This window comes from Pseudorasbora parva, chromosome 20, assembly GCF_024679245.1.
Source record: "Pseudorasbora parva isolate DD20220531a chromosome 20, ASM2467924v1, whole genome shotgun sequence".
Classification (NCBI taxonomy): Eukaryota; Metazoa; Chordata; class Actinopteri; order Cypriniformes; family Gobionidae; genus Pseudorasbora; species Pseudorasbora parva.
The window spans coordinates 20,401,604-20,416,333 of NC_090191.1; the positions used below are offsets into that span (position 1 = coordinate 20,401,604).

At 43.5% G+C, this 14,730-nt stretch overlaps 1 protein-coding gene across 1 annotated transcript in view; it reads right to left on the reverse strand.

Annotated features, from left to right (window-relative positions):
• Positions 1-14,730, reverse strand: part of LOC137049098 (uncharacterized) — a 54,983-nt gene that overhangs the window by 39,524 nt on the left and 729 nt on the right. Inside the window, exons 2-6 of the mRNA XM_067427484.1 lie at positions 7,803-7,937; positions 7,598-7,684; positions 7,121-7,211; positions 1,368-1,431; positions 480-522 (exon numbers count right to left, since the gene is read on the reverse strand). Coding sequence (XP_067283585.1) covers positions 480-522; positions 1,368-1,431; positions 7,121-7,211; positions 7,598-7,684; positions 7,803-7,937 — 420 coding nt within the window. The remainder of the gene's footprint in view (positions 1-479; positions 523-1,367; positions 1,432-7,120; positions 7,212-7,597; positions 7,685-7,802; positions 7,938-14,730) is intronic.

A 14,730-nucleotide genomic window follows, 5' to 3' on the forward strand; every position in this document is an offset into this window, starting at 1 on the left:
GGTTTCATGAAAATGGCCCCAAAGTAAATAGCTAATTGTCTCCTACAATCGAAATTAATCAATCAAAAACTTTCTTTAGGTGGACAATTATATTTATCTCGAGCTGATGTACAGCCAAAACAATCATTCATTTCCTATTATCACTGTATGTAACCCAAATAAATGCCCTTTATGTAATCAGGGGTGCTAAAAAATAAAAAATAAAAACAGCACACATGTATCTAAACATACTTAATCTCAATGAGTGAAATATGATCCTTGATTTTTGGGAGAATGATTGCTTTGGATTATGAAGATACACCCCCAGCAATCACATTGTGCAAGAGAGATGATTTGTCAACCATATCTCGTCATGACATATGATTTATGATGAAATCATGTAAACAACTGCATCTTTAGATAACAAGCATGCAACACTGAACATCACGGCTTTATGTGTTTTGCAATAAATGGAAACATGGAGTTGCTGAAATACTCACATCAAAGCCAGTGTTGGGATCCCATCCTACATGACTAATGTGCCTTGAAAAAAAAGCCATTTAAGACACAAGCAATAACATTCACCAAACACAGCTCAGAGACTGAAAATGCATTAAAATGATTCCTGGAATACAGCCGCCTGTAATGTCTGGGATATATTACATGGGATTAAAAATGGGTGTCCATCTGATTACACTTCGTATCACAACATAGCCCCCATTTATACCTGGTATTGTGTTTTGGTTGATCAAATCACAAGTAAACAATGCTACATAAATATGTAAAGTGTTTTGAGCTTTCAAGCACTTTCAGAGGTTGTTTAAAACGCATTTGATTGGACCAGATTGCTTTCATAGTGTAACCAAACATGTGGTCGAATGCAAATGAACAGTCACAAAAGACAACTTACTCTCCACCTACTAACATAATGCTTAAGATTATAGGAAGCACGTCAGGCAAACAGGATTTAAACTTTGTTGTCTGAAGACCCAAGTTTGATTTGAAGACCAAAAAAAAAATACCAAGCAAAATATTCTCTCAACATTCCTGATTTCTAACACTCACGGAGTTTAGCGTGGTCTTGCAAGTGTCAGAGCAGAAATGAAAACTTATGCTCTCTGTAAGTTTTTCCATCTCGTTTCATGTGTGTATGTAAATTGCGCAAGATTATTGTATCCATTAGATTAAAAGATCTGAAAAAACATACATTTACTCGCTCATAGACCCTCCCATCGAATAAATCAGGGCAGAAGTGGTTGAAAGCGGTCAAAAGTTGTAAGTTGTAAATGGGAATGTGCCTCCCTCGTCCACTTGTGACCCAATCAACCAAAACACAACTTAATAACAAATCCAAGTTTGTCTGACTCTGAACATAAAATCAAACTCACTGAAAATTGTTCAGGTTGACGATTTCAGCAGATTTCCGTAGATTTCCAGGAAATCCTGATGGTCCTGAAACAATCACAATCACAATCAAATTCATTTTTTTAATTATGCATTCTCTTATGTGATCAAAAACTTTTTATCAAAATGTTTTTTTTTGTTTTTTTTTTTAAATCTGTTATCTGTCAATGTGGAGGTATAACACTTATTTTGTATTGCTTATCGTGTATTTTATTAGGTAACATTTAAAAGCTTAAGCACTCAAAAGTCAAAAGTTCGAATTTGAACATTATGATAAAGTTACCATAAGTAAGGGATAATGTACACCCAGCCGGTTGTTATCGCAGAATAAACCCCGACAGAGTGATCAGGATCTGGGATCTGATATGATCATCTTGCATCACTCTGAAGGGGTTTATTCTGCGATAAAAACCGGCTGGGTGTACATTATCCAAAAGAACAAAGAGCTGATCTGAGGACCTGAAGCTTTGGGTTCTGTCCACGTAGATCCGCAGAGCGCGGACGGGACAGAGCAAAGCTAGGGCTGGGTCTGCCTCCTCCCAAGGCAGCGCTTGCAGGTTCACCACCTGGTCCCTGAAGGGAGTAGTGGGAACCTTGGGCACGTAGCCAGGCCGGGTTCTCAATACCACGTGGGTGTCACCCGGCCCGAACTCTAGGCACGAATCATCGACCGAAAAAGCCTGCAGGTCCCCTACCCTCTTGATGGAGGCCAATGCAGCCAACAGCAAAGTCTTCATGGACAGAATCTGAAGCTCTGCTGAATGTAAGGGCTCGAATGGAGCATTCTGAAGTGCTCGGAGCACCAGAGCAAGATCCCAAGAGGGTATGGAGGGAGGTCGAGGGGGATTTAACCGTCTCGCCCCCCCCCTCGTGCCTTCCAACTGACTTGCCTTCTACGAGGTTGTGATAGGCGGAAATAGCAGCAACATAAACTTTGAGGGTGGAGGGCGACAGCCTACGCTCCAAACCTTGCTGCAGGAAGGAAAGCACTGACGCGATCAAACATTTTCGGGGGTCTTCTCGGCGGGAAGAACACCAATCAATGAATAGGTTCCACTTCAAGGCATAGGCCTGTCTTGTAGACGGTGCTCTAGCCGAAGTGATGGTGTTAACTACCTTTTGGGGTAAGTCACCTAGAACCTCCGCGTCCCGTCCAGGGACAAGACATGAAATTTCCAGAGGTCCGGACGCGGGTGCCAGAGGGTGCCCCGTCTCTGAGTCAGAAGATCCTTCCTCAGAGGGATGGGCCATGGAGGGGCTGTCGCGAGGAGCATGAGTTCTGGGAACCAAGTCCGGTGGGGCCAATACGGGGCCACCAACAGGACCTGCTCCTCGTCCTCCCTGACCTTGCACAGTGTCTGTGCCAGTAGGCTCACTGGGGGAAACGCATATTTGCGCAGGCCCCGGGGCCAGCTGTGCGCGAGTGCATCCGTGCCGAGTGTGCCCTCGGTCAGCGAATAAAACCACTGGTAAATGGTAAATGGACTGCATTTATATAGCGCTTTTAACAGACCCTATGGCCATCCAAAGCGCTTTACATTTTGCCTCACATTCACCCATTCATACACCGACGGTGATGTCAGCCATGTAAGGCACCATCCAGCTCATCGGGAGCAGATGGGGTTAGGTGTCTTGCTCATGGACACCTCGACACTTGGTCAGGTGGAACCGGGGATTGAACCACCAACCTTCTGGTTTGTAGACAATCTACATGAACCACTGAGCCACTGCCGCCCCACTGGCAGTGGGACGTTTCTGGGGAAGCAAACAGGTCGACCTGTGCCCCCCAAACTGAGCCCAGATCAGCTGGACCACCTGAGGGTGGAGCCGCCACTCTCCCGGGAGCGCCACTCCTAACAGCTCGTCGGCCACACGGTTGTGCACCCCAGGGACATGAATGGCCCGAAGCGTCCTCAGATACTTCTGACTCTAGAGGAGGAGATGGCGGGCGAGTTGCGACATGCGACGGGAGCATAGACCACCTTGACGGTTGATGTACGCAACGGTCGCTGTATTGTCTGTACGGACCAGTACATCTTTGCCCCGTAACCGGCCCTTGAGGCGGCTCAGCGCACGATGTACTGCCAGCAACTCAAGGCAATTGATATGCCAATGCAGGTGCGGGCCCGTCCAAACCCCAGACACTGCATGCCCGTTGTACGTGGCAAACCCCAGCCCCTGGTCGAAGCATCTGTGAAAATCCCAGCATGCCTGGACACCTGTTCTAGAGGCACTCCAGCCCGCAGAAATGAGGGGTCCGACCATGGGCTGAAGGTACGGCGGCAGGCCGTTGTGATGCTCACTCGGTGAGTGCTGCGTTGCCACGCCCATCTCGCCCAAGTAGCGGTGTTACTGCTGCTGCGGCCGCCATATGCCCCAGGAGCCTCTGAAATTGTTTCAGTGGAACCGCCATCCTGCCCTGAAACGTGTTCAGGCAGTTCAGCATCGACTGGACGCGCTCCTCTGTGAGGCGCGCTGTCTGCTCGACCGAATCCAACTCCATATCGAGAAAAAAGGACGGGGGCGAGTTTGCTCTTTTCCCAGTTGACCCGAAGACCCAACCGGCTGAGGTGTCTGATCACCAAGTCCCTGTGTTCGCACAACTGCTCTCGGGACTGTGCTAGTATGAGCCAGTCGTCGAGATAGTTGAGAATGCGAACGCCCTGTTCTCTCATGGGTACAAGGACCCCTCCGTGACCTTCGTAAAGACACGGGGGGACAGGGCCACCCTGAAGGGTAGGACTTTGTACTGATATGCTCGCCCTTCGAATGCAAAGCGCAGAAAGGGCCTGTGTCGGGGGAGAATCGAGACATGAAAGTATGCGTCCTTCAGGTCGATAGCTGCAAACCAATCTTGGGGACGGATGCATTCGAAAATGCGTTTCTACATGAGCATCCTGAACTGCAACCTGTGAAGGCTCCGATTCAATACTTGCAGGTCCAAGATCGGCCATAACCCACCGGTCTTCTTGGGTACGATGAAGTACGGGCTGTAGAAGCCTGTCCTCATATCGGCTGGAGGGACCGGCTCTATCGCGTCCTTCGCCAGTAGGACTGCGATTTCCGCACGCAGGACACGGACGTCTGCAGCTTTCACCACGTGAAGCGGACGCCCATGAACCTGGGGGGACGCCGGGCGAACTGAATCGCATAGCAGAGCCTGAGGCAGCGAGGTGGAATACAGGCACCGGTCTGGGGCGGCTGTCTCGTGGAGGCGGCCCGCAGAGAGGTGTGAGTGTGCTGTGCGACACCTACCTGATTCCACAGCTGGGCAGAGGGTGCGCACGGAGGTTGTGGGGTGTCCGTGCATCATCCGCTGCTGCCCATTGGCGACACAGGAGGAGGATGAGTGTGGTCCGGTGTTTGACAGGCCACAACTCTCCGAGCCCCCTGGGGACCCGGAGATGAAGGAAACTGCTCTTTTATTGAAAATTTGGGTACCAAATGGTTTTTTGGGCTGAGCCCAGCGGCGGAACAGAAACAAAACGGAACACAAGATTCTCCACCCGGCCCTCCTCCGGGGGATGGAGCGGTGCAGTCACCCTCTCCTGGAGAGCAGTCCTCCTCATCTCCGGGTCGCCCATCTCAGGACCGCTTTCCCTTGCCTTTGCCCCTCTTCGGGGCTGCCTGGACGGGCGGGACGGCCGGCTTGCGCCCGGCTCCACGCCGCCGCTTGGGTGGAGGCTGCTGCTGCGACGCGGGAGCGGAGGCAGATGCAGACGGCTGCCCTCAGCGACGAGCTGGCTGAGGCGCTGCCAGCGGCGGGGTGGAGGCAGCAGCTGACCGCCGCGGCATGATGTGACTGATGGCCTCAGTCTGCTTCTGTGCGGCCGAGAACGAAGTTCTGCACCACGTCGCCGAAGAGGCCAGTCTGGGACACGGGGGCATTAAGGAACCTGATCTTGTCGGTATCCCTCATGTCCGCCAGACACAGCCAGAGATGGCGCTCCTGGACCACCATAGTGGACATTGCACGTCCCACGGCACGCGCCGTAACCTTCGTCGCACGAAGCGCGAGGTCCGTCGCCACCCTCAGCTCTTGTAGAACCGCGGGATCGTGACCACCCTCGTGCAGGTCCTTCAGTGCCTGGGCCTGATGAACCTGCAACAACGCCATAGCGTGTAGGGTGGCGTCTGCCTTTCCACAAGCCTGGTAGGCCTTCCCGATCAGATCGGAGGAGTACCTACAGGCCCGGGAGGGGAGACACGGGTTCCCCCTTGATGTGGAGTTAGGGCACAGTTGCATAGCAACGGCCCGTTCCATGGGAGGAACCTGCGTGTAACCCTTTGCAGGTCCGCCATCAAGGGTGGTGAGGGAGGAGGACCCACTGGGCCGGTTTCGGGCAGTAAAAGGTGCCGTCCATGACCTAGTGAGCTCCTCGTGCACCTCTGGGAAGAAAGGAACCGGGGTGGGGAGCTGAGAACCAGCACGGGCCACCCCGAGAAAACCAATCGTCCAACCTCGACGGCTCGGGACACGGTGGAGGGTTCCACACGAGCCCGACCCTCTTGGCGGCCCTAGAAAGCATGGCCATCATCTCCGGATCGGTATCGGGCACAGCGGGTTTTCCCGATGGAGCCCCCTGCGCCGACACGTCATCTCCAGACAACTCTGACCCTCCCTCCGATGCAGCGATGGACATTTCGTCATTGCGGGGAGCCCCGAAGGATACGGGTGGTGCGCATCTCAAGGACAGCCCACCTCGTTCCAACGGCAGCTCTACTAGCTGTGGAGCACGGGAGGAGTGAGGATTCCCCGCGGGTTGGTTCCCTGGAGGAAGCACGCTCACTGTCACCCTCAAATCGGCCGCGCTACTACCGGAAGTAACCCTCTGTGGAGGGTTAGATCGCGGCAGAGGCACGGGGACTCCGCCTTTTGCAAGATGGAGCCGCGACCGCAACTCCGAGGTGGTCATGTTCCCGCAGTAAGAACATGAGTCATCCATCAGCGCTGCCTCAGCGTGCTCTTTTAGAATGATACTCTCCATGGTGCTGAAACACACAGGGGATGGGGCCGCGGCTACACAGACAGGAATGTAGTGCAGCCTGTCGTGCGCGCTCTCTCTCACAGGACGCCTTCAACAGCCGTGAGAACGGCTTTTTAGCGCTCTCCACCTAGCGCACCGAACCAGCTGTGAAAACAGCCCTTGTGGTTGCTCTTATAGACAACGAAGAGAGAAGATCCAATGAACACACGACCCGCTGCTGTGTTGTCACACCAACACCGACCGAAGAGATCTCTTCCAAAAGGCAGGCTCTTTCTCAGTCGAACTGCGAAGTGAGGAGTGATATCTGGCATAACCCTATACCTCTCGGCTCCGAAGCAAAAGGATAATCTGATGCAATCACCTGTGTCTCATTTATACCCGCGTGGCGTGGCATGAGCACCAGGTGCAATCATTGCATGCCAATGTGCATTGGCTCGTTTAGTTAGACTCGAAGTTGATTGGCTCTCGCAAGCGAGATTCCTATTTGTCGGCAACTCCGACGTGGCGTCGAGAGTGACCGACTGAATGGGAACTGTTATTGCTAAATTCACCACTGCATGACTTAAGATGTACAGTTAATTAGTGAAACAACAAGAAGGTAAGATTTAGTGGTGTAGAAAAATATATTTAACATTAGTTTGTTAGAAAAGACTCAAATGCAAAATCCTCTCCTTGTCCCGACAGAAGTTAATGAATAGGTCAACATAGCAAAGGGACACAAGTGAAGGAAATATACAGCCAGTATTTACCAGTTTTCTTCCTACACAAAATATCATTAGTTGTAGATTTGAATCGCTTGGCTTCCACCTCACTGTCAAAATGGAGACCGAACTGAAGCATCTGAGCACAACACACATTAAAGTTGCTTTATACACTCTTTATACAAGTCATACATCAAAACACAGATGAGTCATAAGAGTTATTCAAAACACAACATTTTGTGACAAAAAATAAAAAGCCATTTGCAACTTAATTTATTTTTGTAATATGCCGTATTATAGAGTAAAACAACATTAAACTAGATTAAAAAGTTTGTCAAAACAAACTTTGAAGTTGGCTTAGATAGATAGATTTCACATTGACTTTAACTCCAGCTTTATTAGTCTTTATTAGTCCTGGCCATGCCTGTGGCACATACATTACGTCTGTTGAGGTGAATTACATGTGTACAAAACACATGGCTAGACACACACAAAGGGCATGCCATGTAAGACCTAAGCACTTACATCTCCAGCAAATGTGATAAAGTCAGGCCTAGAGCTGGTTATTGAAAATTTGCTGATCAAATCTTGATCAAACAAGATTTTCCCCTCCTGTCAAAGTAGAATAAGAAACCATTTACTTTTATTTACCATTTTTAATAGGATATTGCTAAATGAGGAATCATTATAAAAAAAAAATCTGACCCACATGGAGCATCTGCTGACTTACTTTTATATCAACCACCCTGATAAAGTAAGATCTCTGAGAGTTGTCTTTCACCAGACAGGCCACACCACAGCACTTTTTCATCCAGGATGAGTTTCTGTCGGCTCCATAGACCTGCACCACTGCTGAACACAAACTCTGTGGACACAAAAACAAAATAGAAGGATTTAACTGCAATTGTGATTTTTATTTTATTTTATTTTATAGATAACATTCCTAAATATGTATGTCACATTAACTGAATACATTAATTGTGAAAACAAACACCTAAGTATGATTTTCAGAATTAATTTCAACCCTTAAATGCATTAATGTTTTGCCAATCATTATTACGGTCTTTAGCGGCACAGATCTATATCTAACACAGATAGATCTCTACTCTATAAAACTCTCCTAAGAGTAACAATTACAGAAGAATAAAATAAAGCAGTCTTTTCTTGTTACCCTTTGGAACTTGTAAGGGTTCAGATGAAACAGATGCTTTATACCATCCTCACTGTCCTTGTCAGAGCTCATTTCCCAGTACATTCAGCATCTGGGTCATATTCACAATCTCAAACATGTTCTCATAACTAGTGCTTTCAGTGTCTTCAAAATCAATATTTTGATTGCTGACAGCTTCTTAACCAGATTCACTATCAAGTGAAAGTGACTTATATCTGAGCTCAGAACTGGCTCTTTAGTAATTCGCTGTTTCTTGTAAATAAAGACTCTGGATTTGAACTGTTTTTACTTGCTTTTACTGAAAACAACATAACATGCTTTACCAGTGTTGTGCAAGTTACTTCCAAACTGTAATATATTATAGATTATTTATTACTGGTATTTAAAAGTAATTCTTTACATTACAATATTACTGTCTCAGAATTGTAATGTGTTACATTACTCCTGTATTACTTTTGAGTTACTTTCACCAAAATAACTACAGAAGTAGCTCTAAACATTCTAAGATGTAGGAAGAGAGCATTTTACATCCAGTAGAAGGCGATATGATGAACCATAATGACTGTGGGCTATCCAGGCTAACTATAGAGAATTGGCTCAAGACAATACATGAAATCATGACAGACAGAATCACAAACGATCCAATTCTGTTATAAGTATTGAAGAGGTAAAGTGATTATCTGGCAATATCTGGGAATAGCTTCTGTTCATAGACACAACAGAACTGTGTGTAAACTCTAAGTTGACATTATGTGCATTTGTTCTTTTCTTATTGTTGCCATCAGTTTTTATTTGAACAGTAATGCAAGCGTTACTGAAAATGTACCGAGTAAAATATTACTGAAAATTCATTAGTAATGCCTTACACTACTGCGTTACATCAAAAAGTAATAAGTTACTGTAATGTATTACTTTTGTACACTGTAAAAAAATACCCATCAAATTTACGGTAAAAAACCGGCAGCTCTGGTTGCCAGAACTTTTCCGTAAAAAATACGGCAGGAACGTTTTAGGTTTTACGGGACAACAGCATATAATTTAAAGGTTTATAATGCGGTAATTACGGTTAAAACTGGTTTATTTTACAGTTAAAAACCCTATAATTTGAAAGTTTATATAGAAATAATTATGTGTACACAGTACACTATAAAACAATAATGGTAAAAAAAAAAAATATTGAACCGAAATATTAAATGACCAACTTTCAATTGAAACAATTGAAATGCTAATATCTGTTATTTTCCTTTTATATAATTTGACAATCACCAATGACAGTGGTGATGAGAATCACATGATGAATCAAAGCTCATCACACGCAGCTTTTGGAGGGACAATATTAACATATAGAAGGTGCACACACAAACACTAAACACCAAACACCATCATGGTAGCACACATGATGTTTTAAAAATGCAATAAACATTAATTTAACAACATTAGATGTAACATAAAACCTTAATGTACATAAGTGATTAGAAAAAACTAAGAAGAAACATAGTTAATTCAATGAAAATGCATCAAATACGAAGTGTCACGTGGGGAATTCTGGGAATGTCAATTTACGTTTTTTCACTGTTAATTACACAATGCCCTGTTCTTTTTCACTTCAAAAAATTGTAAATTTAACGGTATTTTACTGTAAAATAAAATAAAATGTATAAACCTTTAAATTATACTGTTTTGAACTGTAAAATAAATGTTTTTTAACCGTAATTATTACATTATAAACCTTTAAATTATATGCTGCTGTCCCGTAAAACCTTAAACGTTACTGCCGTATTTTTTACGGTAAAGTTCTGGCAACCACAGCTGCCGGTTTTTTACCGTAAATTTTATGGGGATCTTTTTTACAGTGTACACTGTAAAAAAAACTACAAAAAACTGTTATTTTTACAGGAAAATGCTGGCAGCTGTGGTTACCAGAGAATTATGAATCTATGCGCACTATGAAATTCAAAATTAAGTCTGTGGTTAGAGGAGGCACGTTTTTTTTTTTCATTTTTATTAAAAATAAATAGAAAACCAGTAAGTGTTGCATTAAAATGTAAAGCATAAGATTTATGTATGTAAACTGCATATACATTTTCAATGCATTTGGATTATTTTTACATAGACAAATTAATAAACTAAATATGATTAATATATGCCAGTTATACGTAAATGAAACAGTTAGGAATTATGTAAAAGTACACAGAAAAACACCCATGTTAAATTAACACTTCCTAGTGTTTATGTGTATGCTCACTACTGAGTTAAAGTACCATTGAAGCAGTGTTGAAGTTAATGAGATAATTAATTGATGATTGAACATTAATGATGAACACCTGATGATAATGAGCACAATCACTGAAGGAAAGAGAAACACGAGAACTACGACTGACTGCAGCCACAGCTTTAGATGAAATCAACTGAAGATAAAGGAAGACATTAAATCTCTGAAGATCCCATCAGAGGATTAAACAACTCCACAAACAGCATTACCAGCTTCACACATTACTAACCAGACTGACTTTATTGTTGTAATTTCTGTTTTAATTAAAATAATAGTTTTATATGAAATCACCATGATGGTGAGCAGTGTTTGCTTTAGTTGGGCTCTTGACCCTTGACTCTCCAACTTTAGTTTTCTGGCTGCTTTAACTGTGTTTGTAAAGCACTTTTGTTATGGCATGGAATGTCAAAAAACCATGGCCAGGTGATTTGGCTCTTTAATGATGATTATATTAATCATCATGTAGTGGCTGAATCACTAAACTCATTCAGATTCTAATGCTCTGGTTATGGAGGTCATGTGTTAATTGTGTAGCATGCGTAATAAAAGCCATGTGGTTTACATTATAAACTCATGCATTGTTGTAGCAATCAAACAACTTGCAGGACCAAAAAAAAGGTTTAATCTATGGCATTACTTAGACAAACACAGACATCAAGAATCAGTGTTTGCATCTCTACAATGGTGACAAAAAAAAAAAAAAAAAATTCAGATGCATAATTTATTCATGCCGCAATGCATGCTGGGACTCATTGGAGAGTATTGATTGGTGGTACCCAGCATGCACTGCAGCATTCAGCTTTTCATTGATTGTCACCATTGTTGAGATTCATACACTGATTCTTGATATCTGTTTGTGTCTAATGTTTGCTATAGATTAAAACCTTTTGTGCACTATTTATTTTTTAATTCTGCATATTAGATTGCCACAACAGCGCTCATGCTATAGAATCAACTGGCCTCTACTATTATGATTAAACAAAATTAATAACACATAAACAGAGTCTTAGACTCTGAACAAGACCAGTGATCACTAGATGATGATTATATAATCATGAACAAAGAGACAAATCATCTGACCATGTGTTTTCTTGGCTTTCCATACTGTAACTAAAGTGCTTTATAAACACAGTTAAAGCAGCCAGAAAACTAATGTTGGAGAGTCAAGGGTCAAGAGCCCAACTAAAGCAAACACTGCTCACCATCATGGTGACTTCAAATAAAACTATTATTTTCAATAAAACATCAACATCCACAGAAATAAAATCAGTCTGGTTAGTAATGTGTGAAGCTGGTAATGCTGTTTGTGGAGTTGTTTAATCCTCTGATGAGATCTTCAGAGATTTAATGTCTTCTTTTATCTTCAGTTGATTTCATCTAAAGCTGTGGCTGAAGTCAGTCGTAGTTCTCCTGTTTCTCTTTCCTTCAGTGATTGTGCTCATTATCATCAGGTGTTCATCATTAATGCTCAATCATCTCTTAATTATCTCATTAACTTCAACACTGCTTCAATGGTACTTTAACTCATTAGTGAGCACACACATGAACACTAGAAAGTGTTCATTTAACGTTTCATTTATAAATGATTTACAAATAAGATTTTTATTACTGATTCTTAGATAGTGATTCTTTGTAAGTTGATTAATTTGTTTGTTAAAATTACATAATCCAAATGCATGGAACATTTATATGCAATACAAATACATGTTTAGACATTTTTTAAATGCATAAACGTGTAAAGTGACTTACATTTTTAAGATTAACAAATTTTTTTAATTGTCAACAATATTTGCATGTCAAATTAACAAACTAGTTTTTACAGTATTTTCTCAAAAAAACGTACAGGTTTTTAATACCAATATTTGTAGTTCTATCAAATAAAATGTTATTATAATCACATGTTGTAAATATAACAAAATATTCTGTTTAATAGTTTACAAAATGTCACTCTGATTCAAAGAAAAAATATATATGCTTTTGGGTTTTCTATAATTTTCTTTTGGGATTTTACATTGTTTTTCTGTAAATTTCACGGGCATAAGGTTAGATCTATTGCAGTTATTCACCGTATATAGTAAGGAAACTTTGTGTTAACCAAATAACAGTTTTTAACTGTAGCATTTTTACAACCTTTGACCGTTAAAATCACGATCATTTTTTACAGTGTAATGCGTTACTCCCAACACTGTGCATTACATAGCTGGCATTTCAGCGTCATCCTACTCCAACTAGTCGCATCATATAGCCAGAGCCAGCCTATAGTTACACAGAAATAACCACACATCTCTCCTTTCTAAAGAACAAAGGGTAGACTTCCTTTGTCTCAACAGATCTTAGAGGATTATTCTGCCACTTTTGCTGGAAGATCTGCTCCTATCTAACTCCTTGAGCAAACAGGTAGTTTCACCGTTGCTAACTTTCACCGGTGCATGCGCATCTTGAACATTCTTCATTAATTATTTACATTATAGGGCTCCTGTACCCCCAACACACACACAGTTCACAGGTTTAGTCTTACTGGTTTCACTATTCGCCTCCCATACTTGGTTCTAGGAGTGGATGTCAAATCTGGAATGTCTTGGTTCCCTTTATCGAGGGAACTCGCAATGTGTCATCGTAGATGACACTTTTGGGAACGCCCCCAGCGTGACGCTATTGAAGCTTGAAAGAAAAAAGGCCAATCCTGATTGGTGTTGCGTCATGACGTAGCGAGTGATGGCATACCCGGAAGGTATAAAGGGACGCCAGCACATAGCGGGGTTAGCTTTCTGCTCTTCTGCCACCTCTCACCTGAGACCGCTGCATCATTAAAGGCCCGGCGTTGCCCCCTAAGCCATGCCGCGAAACATCGAGGCTGGTGGGTAGGGCATATGGTGCGGCTGGTCGTGCTGGTGGGTGTCTGCACACTCTAGTGGTTCTGCAGGCCTACCAAGCAGACCTACTAAAGGAGCTTGATGAAGGCGAGGGACCCTCTCCGGAGTATATTACAGAGCTGAGAAAGGCAACAGATTTGTCTCTTCGTATCACTAAAGAGATGGCCCGCGCTATCGGCCACTCTATGGCTGGTATGGTGTGCATGGAGACACATCTCTGGCTTAACCTGTTGGGGATATGGGAGAGAGATAGACATTTTCTCCTTGATTCCCTGGTTTCACCTTCTGGCCTCTTCGGCAGAGCTGCGAGCACTGTCGTCAAGAGGTATTCAGGAGGTGAAGAAACAGGCGGCCGCCTTTAATCAGTTCCTGGTCCAGTGGTCGGTCCCGAGCAGGTGGGGGTAATGGGGCAAGAAGTACACTCTCTGCTGGTAAAGGGGGCGATAGAACACATTCCCCCGCCAGACAGGGAGTCCGGGTTCTACAGCCGGTACTTCATAGTCCCCAAAAAGGATGGATGGTTGCATCCTATATTAGATCTCAGGCATCTGAACCGGTCTCTGAGGAGATTCAAGATGCCCACAATTCCAGCCATCGTGAATCAGATCCAGTTCGAGGACTGGAGTAACTCGTGAAGTTATGGCCATCTTGCGTCCGACCCCGGGCTATATACCCAAGGTACCATCAAACACGGTACAGTCGGTGGTTCTCCAGCCATTCCATGTGACAGAGTAAGAGGGCAGACTTCACCTCCTCTGCCAGGTGCGGGCATTGAGGATTTACTTGGAGAAGTCTGCACAGTGGAGGAAGTCAGACCAGTTCTGGGTGTGTTTTGGTCCACCCAAGAAAGGGCTGCCTGCGGTCAAAAATGACCACCATAGGAAATTAATGGGAAATCTGAATTCACAGAATTTTTGAGTGTACAATCTACAAATTGGCCACAATGCTGAAAAAAAGTAATCAAGAATGAGACATTGACTCATCCACTCACCCATACACAGACACTCACACACTGTAAATCTATTGTAAAACTAACACTTTAAATCACTATTTCTCAAAACTAAATAATCTAATTAAATGTACAAAAGAGAACTAGGGAATTTTCAAGCCCCTCCATGGAGACCTCTAGTGGTTACACCCATGGTTGCATGCATTTTTTAATAATTCCAAAAGAGTTGGAGCTTATCTACCTTCAGGGATTTTTTTTTTTTTTTTTGAAGGCCTAGCTCTAGACTATATTTTAACCTGAAATACTGTTTGAAAAGTAAATTAAAATTATTAAATTTAAATTATTATTTTCAATGGCAAAAATAGACTTATTGAAGAAAAATAAATTACATTG